The sequence below is a fragment of the Nannobrachium achirus genome (assembly GCF_963921795.1).
Source record: "Nannobrachium achirus genome assembly, chromosome: 17".
Lineage (NCBI taxonomy): Eukaryota > Metazoa > Chordata > Actinopteri > Myctophiformes > Myctophidae > Nannobrachium > Nannobrachium achirus.
This window is the reverse complement of record NC_137824.1, coordinates 37,406,136-37,426,135: the sequence shown is the minus strand read 5'-3', so window position 1 is coordinate 37,426,135 and position 20,000 is coordinate 37,406,136. Positions and strand designations below refer to the sequence as shown.

General features: G+C 43.0%; 1 protein-coding gene across 1 annotated transcript in view; it reads left to right on the top strand.

The window, feature by feature from the left end:
• LOC308301539 (teneurin-3) overlaps nt 1-20,000 on the top strand; it is a gene marked incomplete at its 3' end in the record, with an annotated part of 266,579 nt that overhangs the window by 135,901 nt on the left and 110,678 nt on the right. The window contains exons 7-11 of the mRNA XM_080745556.1: nt 7,146-7,356; nt 9,925-10,026; nt 10,677-10,871; nt 13,536-13,736; nt 19,333-19,529. Of these exons, the coding sequence (XP_080601682.1) occupies nt 7,146-7,356; nt 9,925-10,026; nt 10,677-10,871; nt 13,536-13,736; nt 19,333-19,529 (906 nt within the window). The remainder of the gene's footprint in view (nt 1-7,145; nt 7,357-9,924; nt 10,027-10,676; nt 10,872-13,535; nt 13,737-19,332; nt 19,530-20,000) is intronic.

The following is a 20,000-nucleotide window of genomic DNA, read 5'->3' as shown; positions in this document are numbered from 1 at the left end:
CTGGCGAGACAAACGTGAGTTCAAAGTTCACGGCTTCATGACAATAATGGCGGTGCCAAATAGATACTGTTTACTGACTAGTGGCATTATGTACAGCAGACATGTCCCAGAAAAATAGATTTTCGAGCGTGAGAAATAAACGGATTAACAATATACAGGGTTCCCACGGTCATGAAATTCCTGGAAATATTTTGAAATTAGAAAAATATTTTTCCAGTACTGGAAAAGTTTTGGAATTGATCAAGGGTCCTGGAAGGTCCTGGAAAAAATAGCTATGCATTGTCTTTGGTTATTCATTGATTGATTTTGTTAATACCTCTGAAATGACAAATTCAACATTGGCCAAATTGTCAAATATTAGAGGCAGACATTGTGAAAATAGCAGATCTACATGCTCACAACGCCTCGCAACGCCTCATGTAGATCGGCTATTTTCAGAGGATTTTACAGTGTGTGACATTCTTGCTAACAAGATCTTTAAGCCAAGTATGCTGTAGCAGCACTTGCAAACTAAACATGGTGCATTACAAGAGAAACGGATAGATTTCTTTCAGAGGAAGCAAAACGCTTTGCAAGGACAGAACACTGTGCTTAACTGCAACAACAGCAAACGAAAGAGGACTACATTCTTCATTAATTACTGTCCATTCACTGGATTGAAAAGAATACGTGCGTTAGGTTCCAAAAGGAGCTACCTGGCAGAGAGCTATTAGCTTCCTTGTACCAAAGAATGTTGTTTATGTTGTATTTGGAGGTCGTTGTGCAGATCAGCTCCACTACCCGTACAATACCTAGGTCCAATGACAAGATGAGTAGACTAGCTTCGTTTTACAAATGTGTTTACAGAAGCACTTTTGTTTCTTTTATTATTATTCATTCATTTCATTGCTAAGATGGGCCTACAAATAACAATAATACAGTAAGTCACACCAATGAGTCTCAAGGTACATCTGTATTCATAGTGCAAATGGCTAATGTACAAGCTCACAAGCTTGAATTTTCTTTTTAAATGTTCACTTACTGTATAATGACATGCACAAAATATGGAATGCGATGAATTGCCCCAAATACCAAGGCACACCTGGACTTGTCTCACGACACATCAGTGTACCTGAGCACACTATTTGGGAACCACTGCAGAGGACAGAAACCATTGTCTAATATCATTATGTAACCAAGGGCAACAGTCTGCTGTTTGAGTCACAGAATATAAATTCATCTGTTTTGCTGTGAGACGTACTCTTTCACATTCACATCCATCTGGATGTACACACAATCTCAAGGAAGGTGACATTACTAGATATCACTCTCAATTTAGTGTCAAATTGCCCTTCTTTATTTCCCTACAAGTTCACTAGTGTGTGTGTGTGTGTGTGTGTGTGTGTGTGTGTGTGTGTGTGCGCGTGTGTGCGTGTGTCCGTGCATGTGTATGAACTTTCTTTGTACCTTTGTTCTACTTTTATGTGCACCAAAAGTCCTCAAGAGGATAATGTGTGTAAAATAGGTGTAATAGCCTTAGAGTTGGGGTTAAGGTTGGAGCACAGTATGGAAAATATTATGCAATGCGCGATTCCATTAGCTGGACATTGTGGAGACGATGACATGATATAAAAGTAATATTGAAGTGCACTACTCTAATCCTCATTTGATGCTCGGAAAAAGAACACGCTGAAAGTGAATATTAATAATCTTACAATAAATGCAAGAAATCTCTGCGTGTATGTATGTAATCCGCGTATCTCGAGAACCGTTCGTACCACCGGCTTCAGATTCGGCACACGCGTTCCCCGCCGCGGCGCGGAGTGCAGTGCCCAGCCTCGACCCGACGCGCGGTTTTCCGGAACCGCTGCGAAACGTTCAGAATCTCCGTATGCGGAGATGATGTCTGACATCAGGCTGTTCCGGAGGAACCCGGCGCAAGCACTGACTCATTGTGACATCACTTAATAAAAGGCTCTGACATCACGTACGCCACATGAGTCAACAAAAAATCTCTGAGTATGTATGTATAAGTAAGTAAGTAAGTAGGTCGGGAGTGGCTTAGTAATCCGCCTATCTCGAGAACCGTTCGTCCCACCAGCTTCAAATTCGGCTCGTGCGTTCCCCGCTGCAGCGGGTAGTGCAGTTCCCGGCCTCGACTGACCCGATACGTGATTTTCTGGAACCGGCGCGAAAGGTTCGGATTCTCTGTATGCGGAGCTGATGTCTGACATCAGGATTTTCCGGAACCGGCACTGTGTCTGCAGAGAGCTCCATATTTGGGCATAAAATGGACGCAGACAGACAGATACAGATATCTCCATATATGGGAATAAATGGACACAGGCAAACAGATGGTCAAAACGGGTCCTATGAAAACAGGTATAATGGGGTTTGCATTACACAGACTTTGGCACGCGCTCCCCGCCGCAGCAGGGAGTGCAGTGCCCGGCCTCGACCCGACCCGATATGCGGTTCTCCGGAACCGGCGCAAAAGGTTCGGAATCTCCATATGCGGAGCTGATGTCTGACATCAGTGTTTTCCGGAACCGGCACTGTGTTATTGAATATAAAGCAATGTTTATTTGCCATTATGCTGTTTTATTTTGAACATATTGGCATTTGTACTGGATTTTTGATATATATATTTCTAAGCAAAATGCTGTAGTCAGGGGAAGGGGGTACTCGGCTTCAGAAATCAGTATAAGGGGGTAAAAAGCCAAAAAAGTTTGAGAACACTGTAGCTTATAGTATTTTGCATTTTTGAAGCGGTGAAAACCGCTTCCTATGAGTGGCTTTGTGTGTATCACGCCCATATATGGTCATTTTAGTCCAGAATGAACAGGCTTTTTCAAAAACAGAATGTCCGTTTAATTACCATATATGGTGATCTCAGTCCAGAATGAACAGGGTTTTTCAAAAACACAATGTATGTCACCTCATGTCCATATATGGTCACTCCAGGCCAGAATGAACAGGTTTTTCCTGTCCCGTACGTGCAAAATATCAGTCCAGAATGAATAGGCTTTTTCAAAAAGCAAAATGTGTGTCCCATGTCCATATATGGTCATTTCAGTTCAGAATGAATAGGCTTTATCTGTCCTGTACGTCCAGAATATGTGTGCGGTGTCCCTCCCGGTCAGATGAATGGATACTTTGAGGATAGTCAAGCTTCACATGATAATTTGGCCTTCAGGTTTTATCTGTCTTGTACATGCAATAGGTCTCACCTATTGCAGCAATGACAAATAGCCGCATAAGAGCAAAAGCAAAGGCACAATAAGAATATACAGATGTTAACAGAATGGTACAAAGGAGCATTAAGGCAGACAAGAGAAAATCTAGCAGAAGTTGAAAAATTTAGTAGGCCACAAAGATAACAGAAACTGAAATAATTATAGAGGGATGCAGTTGACAAACAACTAAGAGACCAGCAAGCAGGACTTTTTATATATTTTTTAAAAACCTATTATACCGGCTGTCATACCGGCTCTCCAGACAATTCTATACTAAGATTCACCGCTTCACTTCGAACCGAGGTTTGATTTTTTATATGAGAATGAGTAGGGGAGGTCATCTCGTGATTTTTGCATCACTGATGTTTGATGCATTTTCATTCTCATCATTATTTGGTGCATTGGTTTTTAGTTTTTCTCTTCATCATTGATCGTCCCATATGTTGTTCTGTCAAAACGTCTGAGTCATATGCCAAAGGGAGGTAGTGCTCAGTACAGAAAGAACACAGTGTTTCCAATGATCAACATCAGCAGCCGTAGATGAGTGGGTAGAGAGGCCGTCTGAGAATCAGAAGGTCGCTGGTTCAATCCCCAGCTCGCCCAGTATATGTTTAAGTCTCCCTGAGCCAGGCATTAACCATAACTGCTTCCCAGTTGCTATATCAATCACTTAAGCCCTATTTTGTAGTACGACAGATATTGAAAATAGCCTATCTGCTAGCTTGAGCTTGTATTTGTTATTGAGTTTTTTTTTAAAGCTCAAAACAGGGATACCAGGTTGAAAGTGGTTAATGGCAATCAAGGTTCCTAGTGGTTGGGATGGTGAGATGCGATAGAAGAAATTCCAGTGATGTCCATAATGTACTTGGCAAGTGTATGTATGTACAGTATGTAGGTGATGCCATTGGTGATGTCAGCAGAATTTGGTATATAAGAGCGTTCTTGGTAATGTCTTCTTTAACAGCCAATGAGGCCAGCAGCGCACAACTCGTGGCACGCTCTGCTTGCGCACAAGTTAGCCATGTGTGCATGTGTGGCCTACTTGTGCATGAGGTGCAAGTTGGCACCTCGACAGAGTGCAGTTCTAGTTATTATTATTGTTTTTTTTTAAGTATTATTAAGCAACACTGTCCACTGCATCCAACTGCTTGTAGATTTAATTCAGTTACAGCTACTGTGCTGGGTGGTGTGGTGTGGTAGGGTGGTAGGTGGACAGATCGATGCGTTCACTTAACAGAGCATGAAAGTCCCTGATGAGAGATATTGACTGTCAGTTATTTTCATAGCTCAGAAGGAGAAAAAAAAGCTACTTTTAAGAGCTTCTGCCGCTGTGCCTCTCAAAAAGGCTGTCATGTCTATTGATCTGAATCCAAACTTCACACCTAACAGATTATGATTAGCAAGAAATATAATAATGATTCTAGCTCTGAGCCCCTGTGCCTCTCAGACTCTCTCTAACACACAGATTCACCCACTTGCACATACACCCTCTCACACATACACATACTCTCTCTCTCTCTATCCCCCATCAGTTGGGCGGTCCGCAGTCTCTACACGCTTGACCTCTTGGCTGTTATTAACTGGTATTGTTGTGTTGAGATGAGTCAGGGGGCTTTCTTACCAGCTAATCGAGATGTATGCACTCTTGCCTGGGACTTTCTGTGCTGCGGGGATGAACTGTTTTATTACTTAGCCCTCCAGCCGGCTAGACAAAGGAGTGGTCTTCCACCAGGTTAATATCCCCTTCCGTTTGGCCCTCGGGTGTGCTCCAAAGAGTGGCTTAAATCACAGTGTTGACTTCTCCTGGCCCTTTCTTAATGCTTTATTTCCTGTCCGCCCTGCGAGTCAATTGCAGGGTTGCTTGTGTCTGTGCGTCACATTTCTGTGAGGGCTAAATCTTCACTCTTTGTATTACTGCTCTTTTGTTTCGTTTTTTCACTTTTCTGTCGATCTCACTTTTGTTTTGATATGGACAGACATGAACCTGCGGTCAAGGCTACAATAATCATGGTTTCTTTTCTGTTTCACTGTTCGCTTGTGGAGAAACTTTGTCGTCTTGTCATTTCTGGATTTATCTAAATAGACACTTCAAATAATTCATTGATGTCCGATTCAAATGGAAAACTCGAAACTCTGGTGAAACGCCACCCTGCCTTGATGTCCCACTTCAGTTTACTCGACTATAAGCCTGAGTTCTGCCAGTATTGTGTCCTGTTTCATCTAGGTTGCCTGTCCGTGTGTGTCCGTCTGTGTTTCAGTCAGGCCCTGCGTTCAGCTTTCAGCCTGGCGGTCTGGCAGAAAGTGTTTCAAGCAGCCTGTCAGTGTTAACGTGGTGCATTCCTCTGGAGTCAGAATGAGGTTCAGGTGTTGAACAGGTGCAGCTCTGTGTGGCCGAGTGGAGGCACAGCTGTGCCACTCTCATTTGGTAGGCTTCACTTATATAGTCCTGATTGGTCTTGTAAGTCAGTGACTGATGCTTTGAGGATTCATTTTATTTTCTTCTGGAATAAAGACGGTATTATAGAACTAGGTGTGATGGCTGAAAGGGAGGCTTTGAGAGAAACCTCCTACAATAGATAGGAGGTGTGTTAATGAAAACAGTGCATTTATCAGACATCCCAAGTCTCCCGGATGCTGCACGCGCGTGCACAGGAGACCTCCCGGAAATGGTGATCGCCAACTTGGGATGTCTGATTTATTATTTTTTTGACTTTGCATGGCCCAAACATTACTATTATTATTATTTTTTTTTTTACTGAAACACAGAAAGTTGTGTCTGTGTTCGATTGGGGGATCGATCATATCGATATTAAAAAATAAATCTGTGACTAGAGCTGTGTCTCAAGTCCTTAAATTAGATCCTATTTCCTACACTTCTTTCCTATTTCCTTGTATTTTAGTCCCACCCACTAACAATAGAACGCCCCTTTAAGGGAGTCACCTGTGATGGTGTCATCAGAAATGGGACGTCTCCTCTTCTCTATTTCCTCAATGGGAGGGACTAACATACAAGCTAGGAAATAGTAAAAGGTTTTGATTTAAGGACTTGAGACGCAGCTTAGGTGCTTGAAAAGGTAAGGAAAAATAGGTGGCAGCTTTTGTCAGATGTAAGAAAGAAAAAAAGATTGGAAACAACAAATCATTCATCAAATGTATTGTTTTTATGACATTTGTCATAAAAATAAAACACTTTTTATATTTGTTATTGAGGAGTATGTTGATGTTTTTTTTTCATACATTGTTGATCCACTGTCATTGTATATTGTACAATATTATATAGTTTGATGTGTATTAACTGCTACAGACAATGATGAGATCACTTATTCAAATGGGATCACCACCTGTAGCACCTTATCCCCAACGAGGGGTGACGGTGATTGTAGAACCCTGTTTTTGTATACTGTATATCTGTGTTGCTACTACTTTTCAGCAGATGCCTGAAGGTCTATTGACCGAAACGTAACCTAAATTAAGTTGTCCTTATTGTGCTAGTGTAGACGGTGTGCAGGTCATTTTATTGTATTCTAGATGTCTGACCTCTAGCCAAGACAGAAATAGCAACACATGCCATTACTTTCCGTATGTGCGTGAAGTGACCGGATCGCCTTTTTTGGAGGCCGAAAGAAGGTTGGAGTTTGTTATATCCAATGGAAGAGTGAACTTGAACACAGCTTCTGAACCATTCTTTAGCCCCATGGTCTCTGAACTAAATATCGGACCCAATCGTCACAAGCCAAACAATATTACCAAGGTTTTCATACTAAGGGGCACCTGCTGGCCTACTAGTCCAGGCGCACCAAGTAGTAGCAGCTTCAAAAGTAGCAGATATACAAGCTCGTATATCTGATTTCTTTTGTATATTTAAAGCATACAATAATGATTAAAGTAATAATGCAAACCAAACGTATTCTACTTCTGGATGTGTTTCAGTATGACTTTGTGGAGTTGCTGGATGGCAGCCGGCTGATCGCCAAGGAGCGCAGGACTCCCAGTGAGCCGGAGACCAGGGCGCGACTGGAGCACCCGGTCGCAGTCCACCAGGCCGGGTTCATCCAGTACCTGGAGTCAGGGGTTTGGCACCTGGGCTTCTACAATGATGGGCGGAGCCTGGAGCCAGTGTCCTACAACACCATCATACTGGGTAAGATCTGAATTTCTTTTCACGTTCTGCTTCTGCTTCAAATTCAGACAATAGGCTACACTATGGGGGACTTTAACTACATTAAGTAGCGAAACGGAAGTTTGCTACATTTCTCTAGGGATAGCTAGTAGTGTAGTTTAGCTATATTTAATCAGAGTAGCTAGTAATGTAGCTTACTACATTTTCCAAATAGCTTACCCTTCACGGTTGGGAAAAATAAATAAATACATAGACCAGTCAATTACAATAGTGTCCCAAATAGTAAGGGGACATTGAAGACGTCTGACCCCACCCTCCCCAGGGGGATCCCCAGATGACAGTGAAGTGACAATTTAAGGACTTAAGACATTTTAATACCAAAGAAAGTAAATAAAGGTAGTGTTGATTTGGCTAGCTACTTTTGCCATGTTGCTTGTAGCTTAGGTAACTACCTTTCTATGGAGATAGCTTTGTGGTAGCTTTAGCTATATTTAATTCGAGTGTAACTTGTAGCTTAGGAAACTACATTTTCCAAGTAGCTTGCCCATCACTGCCTATTATGCACAGTAGCCATTCTCTCACTTCCTTCACAGGTGTTACCAATAATACTAATGAAGGCTCTGTTCCATTCTTGTCAAACAGAGTCAGGGATGTTGTGCATGTTGGCTCTGCACAACATGAGACAACTTTTTTTGGGGCGCCAGGCATGTTTGAAGAATCATAGTGGCCTTTAGTGAATCTAGCTGCCACTTGAATGAAAACCATCAAAGTTTAATCTGCCCAGGAGAATAAGTTGGTCTGTAGGTTAGTGTTATAAGCATTGATCTCTCTTGGCAACCTCTTCCACGTTGGGAAGCCTGTGAAATTTCCTTGTGGATTTCTGGGAAGGACAAATATTGAGTTCATTTTCATTTATTTTTTGTCATTACTTTGGGGAATTCGATCGATCCTTCTACAATGAAGTTATTGACGTTTGAGGGGTCAAACTTGCTAGGGTCCAAAGGGACTGCACAGTTGAGCTCACATAAAATACACAGCTAGAGCAATAACAAAACGATCATGTAATCCATGCTGGTACCAGCTTTCGCTTTGCACATGGCACATTTTATACACTAGCTGTTTTGCTGTCCTCTTAACAAGAATCAAAATGAGGGGCCCTTTATGAGCACTGGTCTATTGAGTGAACAGCTGATCTGTCCGAGGGATGTGTCAGATTAACTCCAACTCTGAGAGGATTTGCAAACTGCACTGTGGCTTTCTGTGGCCATGCTCACTCGGCCAGGCCTGTGGGGTGGGGGTACGAATTATTTGGGGTTATTTAAACCACCCTGTGTGGGGGATCTTTTGTTAGATCTTTGGACTGGTGCAGTAAACCTGTTCTGGAAGCTTAGACCTTACTCAGATGTGGACAAACAGCTGTAAATGTATGCCGAGCTTGTTAGAGATGCTAGAGATGAGAGATCGCTTAAGAAAGCCGATAGTGTATTGCTGCTGTTGCAGAAGAAAGCGCACAAGGAGTATGCTTTTAATTTGTGTTGTTGAGATGAAGGTTATTTGTGGGTGTTTCTTAACTGAGTGTCCCAAGTAACCTTTAACAACTGTCACTTTTCCCAGTCACTAAAGATCACTGCAATTCAATTCATCATTCATCATATCATTAAATACGGGCTGTTCTGAAAGCACAAGCTCATAGGTTACTCCCTGGCTTTATTTCTTGTTTGTTTTCTTGCTCTTTTCTTCTCTCTTTTTCTTTTTTCTTTAATTACGCTGAACAGAAAATTGTTACTCTGATAACATGTCCATGCTGTTGTTGATAATCTGTTGGCAATACAAACATATTTGACAAAAAAAAAGGATCCCTGGCTGGGGGCACGGTGGCACAGTCGGTAGTGCTGTCGCCTCACAGCTAGAAGGTCTTGGGTTCGATTCCCGCCGGTGATGCTTGGGGCGTGTTCTCTCCTTTGCGTCATCACTCAGTGCCCAATCTGCCCATACCCTAGGTGGGGTTGGAAAAAGGGCCTTTCTGTGTGTAGTTTCCATGTTCTCCCTGTGTCTCCTAGGCTAGGTACCCTCACAAAAAACATGCAGTAAGCCTGGTCTCTATACTGCCTCCCCCTGGCCAGCTGGGGCGCCTGATGGGGGGGAAAGGAACTTGTTGGAATAACGTGTTCCTTCCATGTGCTATGTCCAACCGGGGGAAACTCCCCCCTGTCAGGTGAAAATAAGCGGCTTGGACTCCTCATGCATAGAAGGAAGCATGAGGTCAGTCCGTTGCTCTCCCCAGGTTGGCAGAGGGAGTGTAACGCACAGGATTACATTAGATAATTGACACCGGGTGAGTCAAGTTTATAAGTATTGACGGTTCAAGTGGTTAAATATCTGAAAACACAAATTGACATGAATCCAAAATACACTGATGATTGTGCTGTCAAACAATTACTACTGTATATGGAATCTATGAAAAGGTAGGGGTCCCCAGGTCCCTACTTCAACTCTCTCTCAACTAAGGGGTCCTTGGCATGAAAACGTTGAAGACCCCTGGTGTAGTCCCTTTAACTCAACTGTCCATTGCTGTAATTGTACCTACAGAGTCGGTCATGGAGTGCACACACAACTGCTACCGGAACGGAGAGTGCGTGGCAGGCTCCTGTCACTGTTTCCCAGGATTCATAGGGCCGTACTGCTCCAGAGGTATTACATCTACTGTCATCTCTGCCGCTCCGCACATTTAATAAGAATATTTATATTCCTTCACAAACAGAAAGTGCAGATAAAACACTATCTTTACTTTCAATCGTACTATTGGAAAAAAGTGATTGCGTGCGTGATTCTGATTCCTGTTTATTCTGGTTTATTCAGGCACCAGCCGGCAACCAGTAGCGTAGCACTGCTCTTCTATTTTTATACCCAGTTTTATATTGAGATGTGTTAAAGTAAATAACATTTTCAGATCAGTAGCTATTCAGACGGGAACACCTTTTAGGGTTTTTTTTACCTTGGGAGCGTGTCGATATTGCGACATAACATTTTTGATGTTCCATTTGTTCGACGCGGGTGAATGTTAACCTGGTGAAATGCAAACCTGCCGACGCTGGTGAATGCTACCCTGGTGAATGTAACCGCTATGCCTAAACCTAGCCCAAACCCTTACCCTAACCTCAGTAAAACTATGCCTAAACCTAACCCTTAGTCCAAATAATGACAGAAATAACGAGAATTGCCCAAAAGGTGTTCCCGTCCTAAATGGGTTAATACCAATATTATAAAAAAAAGGTCAAATCAATTCAATATCAAGTCAAGTAAGACTGTATATGACTCCTATCATTTGTACCTCTGTTCAGCTGCCTGTCCAGTCCTGTGCAGTGGGAACGGGCAGTACACCAGGGGGCGCTGCCAGTGCTACAGCGGCTGGAAGGGGACGGAGTGTGACGTCCCCAGTTCACAGTGCATCGACCCTCAGTGCGGAGGACATGGACTCTGTGTGGCTGGAGACTGCGTGTGCAACACCGGCCACAAGGGGAGCAACTGTGAACAAGGTGATAAGAGCAGACACACCTGACACGTTACATTGCAGTGCATGTGTACAACATGCAACTTGCACAATACATTCAAAGATGCATGGACACCATCAGTGGTGTAAAGTAACTTAAGTGCATTTACTCAAGTACTGTACTCAAGTACACACTCCACTACTGTACATCTCGGATCCAAATATTGTACTTTTACTCCACTGCATTTATTTGAAAACTTTAGTTACTAGTTACTTTGTAGATATAAATTATAATATAAAACATACACTTTAGCCCTATTTTATACCTTGGCATTTGAAAATAGCTGATCTACAAGCTCACAAAAAGAGCTTGCAAGTGAAACCCATGAAGCTTACAAATGAAACCCATGAATAAAACAATAACAAAAATCGAATTAAACATTTACAGTAACTCTTTTACTGCCGAACGAACGCTTGTTTCTTTTTCCACGGCGCCATATCAAGTGTTTGTTCTTTCCCCCGCAATGCCTGTCTGAGCAGATGAGGGGTGGGGCGGGTGTCTACAGTAGCAGCAGCTCCATGAACGCTAGTCTCAAATCTGGAGCACACATAAACAACAATGGCGGTGGGATGACTTTTCTGTTTTTTTTTTCTATGCCTGGATCTAGTTTCTCCATTTCTATGCTCTACAACTGGTGCAACCGAGGGACAAACGTCAGCCTCGTTCATTGGAACGGCAGCGCCCGGTCGACTTCCTTTTTTTTTTCACAACTCCATGAAAGATACGCCTGTCTTTTACAAAAGATTGCGGTTGGAAATAATGGACGGATATTTTTCTATAAAATCACAAAGGTAACTTACTTTGATAATTATACTTAATAAGGGTTGTTATAAGGTACATGTACAGAGGTGACCTGGGGGTGCACAGGGTGGGTTAGTGGCATACCATGGTGAAATCTGACAGGCTTTGCTTGGATGACCGGTGCTAACAAATCAGAGGGAAAAGGTTCTCTCTATATTGGATTAGAAGTGAGAAGAGAAGCCCTCGGGGCATCGAGGCACAGTCCATTGACAAAACAATCGGCATTTTCAACTCCAGTGAGTGGGTAATTCCTCAGATGCTCTAATCGACATCCGTGTGCGTATAAATTAGTTCCTCGTAACTGTTTAGTCCACACTCACTGTACAGATTGGAATGAATTGCATCAATTGAATCGTCCGTCAATTGAGTAACCTTTTGTGTTCCTCCCTCTAGAAGACACCTGTTAGAATCAATGGGTCCCTGGTTTCTATTTCTCCTTTTATCGAGGAAAAAACAAGCCTCCTTTCTCCTCAACCTCGCCTGACCCCTGTTCAATCCGTTTAACTTCATCGATCCACGTTCAGACAAAAGGCAATTAACAGTGCAGATTTACATCTGTAGTTCATTGACCTCCCGTGTAAAAATGCTATTGAGTTTTCCAAACGATTATATTGTTGCTTTTGCTGTGAAGTGAGGTAATATGTCGAGGAAGTGGGCATGTTGCGTTTGACATTCCTCTGCTTGGACGTGAGCTTTCTGATGTGATCTGTCTGTGTAGGGCCTAACGATCAATATTATTGCTCAACCAGGTAAGCAAAAGACACAAAGCAATTATTGTCAGTGGGAAGAAAAAACAACATTTTGTTTTTGCAAACAATTGCCCACGATTAAGCTCTAGGTATTTAGATCGGCAAATTGTTAATGACAATCATTGATCAGGTTTTCTAGTCATTTAATGCACTCTCTTCCTAGCTCTCTGAAGTACTATCGTGGTTAAGTATATTGTCGGAAAGAACATTTAATGTTCCACCACAAAAGGAGGGTTTGATTATTTTAATGACAGAAGGAATTGTGACATTTAAATTGGAATTGAAGTGGAAGTATTTCTCCAAGAGAGGGTAAACATTTCCTCCAGGCACCGGCCAAACGTGCCGTTCTGCTGAGGAGGTTTAGCTCCCTGTTCTTCCAGACGACTCGTCTCTCTCCTCCACACTGGCTAAGCTTTTTCTACACCACAGAACCACGCAGATAAAGCAGCTATCGCTGCCCTCAGGCCCGGCTCCGTTCCCTGGCAGTCACATCTGGCCGCTCAAACGGCGAAAGCGGCTCACGTCACTCAGAGTCCGCCTGCTGCTGTAGACCAGTGGTTCTCAACCTGTGGGTCGGGACCGCCAGGGGGGGCCCGGGTCCCCAGGGGGGGGGGGGGGGGGGGTCACCAGATGATTAACTTAATATGCAATGTTGTTTTCTCAATCAAGAGTAAACAAACCAACATAAAGTTGAAGTGTATAGAGGGTATCTACACATTTCTAAAGTGACAATTTAAGAACTTTTTAATACCTCTAAAATGACAAATTAAACATTGGCCAAATCGTCAAATATTAGAGGCAGAAATTGTGAAAATAGTCGATCTACATGCTCACAACGCCTCGCATCGCGAGGCGTTGTGAGCATGTAGATCTGCTATTTTCACAATAGAACCGTGTTATACAAAATATAATGCCTCAACTCTTAGTGCTCGTCAGGGTGGGGGGGTCCCCAGTTAAAATATGATTATTTTGGGGGTCACGGCCTGAAAAGGTTGAGAACCACTGCTGTAGACAGCGCAGGAAACCGATCTCAGGTGTGAAATCAACTTCTCTTCTGCTTTCGTTCCCTCTCTCTCTCTTTCTACCTCCCTCCCCTCAGTGGACTGTCTGGACCCAACCTGTTCGGGCCACGGCGCCTGTCACCATGGCGACTGCCACTGCAACCCGGGCTGGGGAGGGCTGAGCTGTGAGGTTCTGAAGAGCACGTGTCCAGAACAGTGCTCCAGCCACGGCACCTTCAACACGGACACCGGGACCTGCGTCTGCGAGGACAGCTGGACCGGGGCCGACTGCTCGCTAGGTCAGTCAATGCACTCTGTGTGTGTGTGTGTGTGTGTGTGTGTGTGTGTGTGTGTGTGTGTGTGTGTGTGTGTGTGTGTGTGTGTGTGTGTGTGTGTGTGTGTGTGTGTGTGTGTGTGTGTGTGTGTGTGTGTGTGTGTGTGTGTGTGTGTGTGTGTGTGTGTGTGTGTGTGTGTGTGTGTGTGTGTGTGTGTGTGCGTGCGTGCGTGCGCGTGCGTGCGTGCGTGCGTGCGTGCGCGCGTGAGACAGCTCCGTAGCACAACTCATTCCTTGCCGTTCATAAGTCTGTTTTATTCATCTGTTTTATTCATCTGCTCTCAACGCGTGTAAAACACATGAACAGATCTCTGAATATGAATGAGGGTCCCCCTCCAAATGTCACTAAACGGCCCTCCGTAAAAATCTATCTTTCTAACTTGGACACCCCAAGCCACCCCAAGCCAGGGGTGTCCAAAGTGCGGCCCGGGGGCCCAAATGATGACATATTTTATGAGGCCTGTGGTTTCATTCCTAAATTGTACTATAAATAGCCCGCCAGCACCGTCAAACAAGAATATTTTATAGTGGGATTCCTTGTTCCCTGTTGTTTCGTGCTTAAGGGGTCAAAGAAAGGCTATTTTGTTGTATGTCTTACCTTGCACCAGTTGCACGTCTGGTTACATTTGGTAATGTGAGTAAGTTATTTGTGTTTTGTTCAGAGCACACACATTGATATTAAATGTTGAAGATGATAGTTAAATACATTTGTAATTGCGATGCATATGTATGTGACTTTGTTATTGTCCAACCGAAAGTACATTTTGTCAGGAGACATAGTCGGCCCTTGGGTGTTTTGGGTATTTTCTAACTTTTGGCCCCTTTGAAGAAAGTTTGGACACCCCTGACTTAAGCCATATACTCTACTGCATATCAATGTGTGTGCGTGTGTGCGTGTGTGCGTGTGTGTGTGTAGGTCAGAACGTTAGTCTGCCAATTGCTACTCCAATTGCTACACTGCTAATTCCGTGCTTTTGTTTGCTTGTGTCAATATTGGAATGTGGATGTAATTCCAGCCAAACACTGCTCTGGCTGATGTCATTAATTGGCTATTTACTGTCTAGTTGAACGCGTGTTAATTAGTTAGCAGCATGTATTGTATTGTAGTGTCTGTGGTCACTGGTCGGTTGATCGGAATAAGAAACGTGATGGCTGCAGAGTGCAGGCCGTGTCACAATGTGACAAGTTGGATTCCAGCTCATGACCTTTGTCACTTGCTGTCACACTCTCCTCTCAGCCTCATGCTCCCTGTCTTTCTCCAGAATACTGAGTAATGATGAAGCACTGATATATAAAATGAATGAAAGATTTTCAAAAAATAGCTGATCTCCACACTCACAATGGCCACAATGTAATGCGTTGAGAGCTCAAGAGTCAATTTTGAATATAGAGCTCTATCGGTTAAGGGGAACACACACTGGACGCGGAGGCGGCGCGGAAGCGGCGCGTCAAAAAATACGGCCCCGTTATTTTCAATGAACTAACCCACACCGGCGGCGTCAGACACGCGCAGCCGCGGGTCTGCCGCCTCGCCTGCCGCACCGATACGCTGCTGTTCTATTTTTCCAGCTTTGCCGCGCGGTGAACATGTTCTCCCATGGTTCCCCCCACTGGGGGAAATGGGTGTGCTGTGTGGCAACGCGCCGCATCCAGTTGGGGTTACCGCCGGCACTTCACGTGCGTCGATACCGCGACGAGACGCTGCGCAGCCGCCCGCGTCCAGTGTGTGCTCCCCTTAAAAGAGACATCTTGCACGCAGCAGATTTTCTCCTTCCCATCTGCTGAGAACAACAACTCATTTATTACTTAGCGTTTGCATTCAGATGGCTTCTCTCTGCACACGTGTAGCTGACATGTTAGTTCAAAGGCTAGCCCCTCCCATGCTGTTAATCTGCTGCTAGAATCCAGATGATTTATGATGTTTGTCTCCTCACAATAGACTCGTTGAGCCCAGCGATGAATCCCACTGCAAAGCCCAAGCCATTCCTAGACCAGTGATTAAGTGTATCACAGGTTGTTCTGCGCCGTGCTTCCGTCAAAGTTATTTCTGCTGGCTTGAGATTTAGTCGAAAATTAGAGCTTAAGGAGAGTGTTTGGTGAGTTTTGAGATGATAGATTGCTGTGTAAACCCAAGAAGGAGCCGTCAGGCATTGCTTTTTCTTTTCTTTTTTGCTGCCCCGGGAAGAAAGAATGATTGTTTTGGGTGGTCTGGGGGATGGAATGGGTAACGTTTATTTATTTATTTTCGTATTTTTTTAGTTTGTGCTTGATTCTTCTTTCAGGCAACAATGTTCAAGTAATATGTTATTCTGGTAAAGCTTTTTTTTCGGGAATTCCAGACTCCAGTCCTCTCACTCAGCAAGATACTGTATCTCGCAGCGGTCGATAGCAAAACGCAGCGTTGAAGGAAGACGTTGCACTCAGCACTGTCCAACCCCCCCCCCCCCCCCCCCCCCCCAAAGAAAAAAAAAAGAAAAGGAAAAACCCTCTAGAGTCAGTCCACCTGTGCGTGTGGAGGGATGTCTCTTAATTATTTCAGCGATTCCCCCTCAATTAAATAAACTTTAATTAACAAGCAGCGTCACACGGATCGACCGCCCCACACAAAACCTCTATACAGGCTGCAGTCAGGGGCATGTTAAGAGCAGATAAACACTTTAGCACTAATGAAAAATTGATTACATAGATTCTATGGAAGCAGGCCCTCTCCTTTGGAATGGAATGAGTCCCCTCCAGAGCCATGTTTAATATTCTGGAGCGTCGTCAAGACTTAATCAGACCTCGTCCAAGGTCTCTCAATCGAAGAAAAACTCAATTCAGACATGGAGAGGCCATAAAGAACAAAATAGTTTACATTTCATCTGCAACTTATTACATTTCAGCCATCACAATGATGTCTGACTAATTTGCTCTCCTGTAAGGCTTAAAGCTGAAATCCGGAACTCATTCTAATGAATAAAACATATTTTTTTACCAATCCGTGTGGCAAAGGATGTTAATGCAATACGTCTGCAACGGTAGAAGCATTTCCCTGTAGCACGTTGGCAGACATTTCACAGCAGCAAAACTGGGGTTTCCTTTTAAAGCCCCAAATACCTTCATTGTGAACATGTCCCATTCTCAGTCATGTATTATTGTCCTGCCGGCTGCCACTGATGTAAATATTACATAATGTGTATTGCCATTGTTGTTATAACCTACATTACACAATTATACACATCCACAGTTACTCTTGCACAAATATCAGACAGAAAAATTAAAACAATGATATTTCTTTACATTGTTTAGGTAAAGCTATTGTTACTTTTTTATTTTTATGTATGTATTTATTTCCACATAACGATTCCAAGACCGATACGATAAGTCTGATTCCGTTTCCAATCTTTTGGAGAACAATAAGGCAGGGCGGGTCGATGTCGATCAACCGATTCTTTTCTCTCTCAAAGATTCCGACATCCATAATTAATGTTATAAACTCTGTACCCTAAAATACATGTCATTCCACTTAACTGCACACATATCTTTTAGACAACAATGAATTGTTAAAGGAGTAGTTCACCCCTAAAGGACTTTTTTCTATTGATTATTCACACCATTGAGACTTGAGATTTTTTGTTTTTTGATTATAGTAAATTTACCCCCATTGATTCCGGATGGTGACCCAAATGCATTTGGGTCTCAATCCGGAATCTACTCCTTTAACCCTAAAGCACTACTCATTCTGTGCCACATGACGTCTTTGATGTTTTTTTTGCAAAGGCGTTCAGTGCCAATGACGTCTTTGACGTCTTTTGAGTTTTTTGTAAAAAACAAAAAACAAAACAAAAAAACATTTTTTTTAATTTTTTTTAAAGATGTCAAAATGACCTGGGATCAGAGAGATGCTTTTCTCTGTTTGTGTGTTGGCTCCCTCGTTTAGCTGATTGAGAAAATGTGTGTTCATTCTAGTGGATGGACACTTTTTTTCATTCAAACAGCTCTATCTCTGGAACCATTTGTCTGATTGACAAAATTATTTTTGCCACTGAATCACAACAACTGCGTCTGTTTATATTATTATAAAAAAAAACATTTCTTTTGATTGCGCAATAAAGAAAAACATACAAAACCGTGGCACAGCTACCTTGGAGCCATTTTGGCATTTGGCACAGAATGAGTTAAGCATTCTTACTGTTTAAAAGTAGTGCTTAAATGTTATTTGTTAATTCATAAAAAAATACTTGAGAAACAAATATGATCTATTTTGACACAAACAACAATTTGCAAACGTACACATATTGGTCCAATGTACAACATACAGTACAGTATGTCAATCCAATACACTTTCTGTCAATTCCTGTTTGGTAGTAGTATTGTTTTGCATGATGCTTAACAACTTAAGCATTCCAACAAAGTCCTCTTCACTCCTTCAATATTTGCACTTTTCATAAGAATAAGGTTATCGAGCTGTGACCCCTGCTCAGAAAACTTTCCAGATTATACTCCATTATTTAAAAGCAAACATTCAGAAGAATAGTTTGTCGTAATGTGCTATAACGAGGACCTTTATTCTAACGGGCAATCCGGTTGTCACTCACGAGCCGAGTTCATTAAAACCCACCACACTTAGCATAGTTCATTTCACTGACATTTTGACAGAACGTAATTTGCAAGCTTGTGTAGGCGAACCTCATTACCCGTGTTTGTTTCATTTGTTCAACCTTTGTGGGATCATCCTTGCGGACACAGTCCTTCCTGTGTTAGTACTGCACACAAGGCCCTCATAAATCTCTGCTCTATTAGTACCGTCGACAAATCTGTGCTGCATATTATCCAGCGGAATCCGCTGTACATATTGAGTTGTAACACAACGTTGTCTCCCAACCAATTCGCTAACAAGCTTTTCTTCCTTGCAACATCTGACAGCTTACACAATCTTTTTTTTTTTTTTTTTTTTTCACTCCAAACATTGACATGAAACACAAAGGCAAACGTAGTCGCTCAGCAAGCAAACAGTAAAATGTGTAACTACTGTCCATAGTGCATGCAGCGCGTGTGTTCAACAGGGGTTTCAACAGGGGTTCTGGGACCCCTAGGGGGTCCTCGAGTCGCTACAGGGGGTCTTTTTTTTCTCCTTTTTTTATATGAACCACTTGAATCCTAGTGTCCATATTCTGAGAACTTTAGCCAAAAATAGCAGATCTACAGAGCGAGGCGTTGTGAGCTTGTAGATCAGCTATGTTCAGCAAAGAGGTTTTGTAGAGGGGAAAAATAGCAGACCAAGTACAGAGTGAAAGTATCAACGGTTCAAGTGGTTATCTATCTGAAAACACAAATTGACATGAATCCAAAATACAATGATGATTGTGCTGTCAAATGATAAAAGTATATGGAATCTTTGACAAGGTTGTGAGGTTCCCTTCTTCATCTCTCTCTCTCTCTCTCTCTCTCTCTCTCTCTCTCTCTCTCTCTCTCTCTCTCTCTCTCTCTCTCAACTAAGGGGTCCTTGGCCTGAAAACGTTGAAGACCCCTGTTCTAATCAGTGTTTCAAATGTGCTTTATTTTAATGTGTGTGTCTCCAGAGGTGTGTGTGGTTGACTGTGGTCCTCGTGGAACCTGCCTGGGTGGGACGTGTCACTGTGAGGAGGGCTGGGCAGGACCAGAGTGCGAGCAGAGGGACTGTCACCCACGCTGCATGGACCATGGCGTCTGCAGAGAGGGCAAGTGTGACTGTCACCAGGGATGGACTGGAGAACACTGCACCATCGGTGAGTCATTGGTGTGGTTGGCCCTGCATTGCAACCAGACTATAGTACTTGTCTGACTTTATTACATCCATCCATCTTTCCATCTTTCTTTCTTTGGCTTCCTAGATTAACTTTATTTTGCGGCGCTACTCCTCCCACTGTTTTTGTGGCGTGCACATGGGCCATAAGTTAAATCGACCGGCGTACATGACAGACACTCTCAGTGGAAGAGTGGGGAGACGACCTGCAACCAATACAGCTGTGCCACATCACATGATGTGTAAAAGAATGGGTGGAATTCTTTTTTGTGCAAGCTCGCAAATTGTAGTTACAAGAAGAGTTAGGCCTATAAGAATGAGAAGGAACACAGAACAAGTCAAATTATAGGAAGGCACAGTCAAATAAAATATGCATAATCCAATATACGTACATAAGGTGCACGATAAAACATTTGCAATGGATGAAATAGAACGCACTACTATGGAAGGCAGAAATGCTTCCTG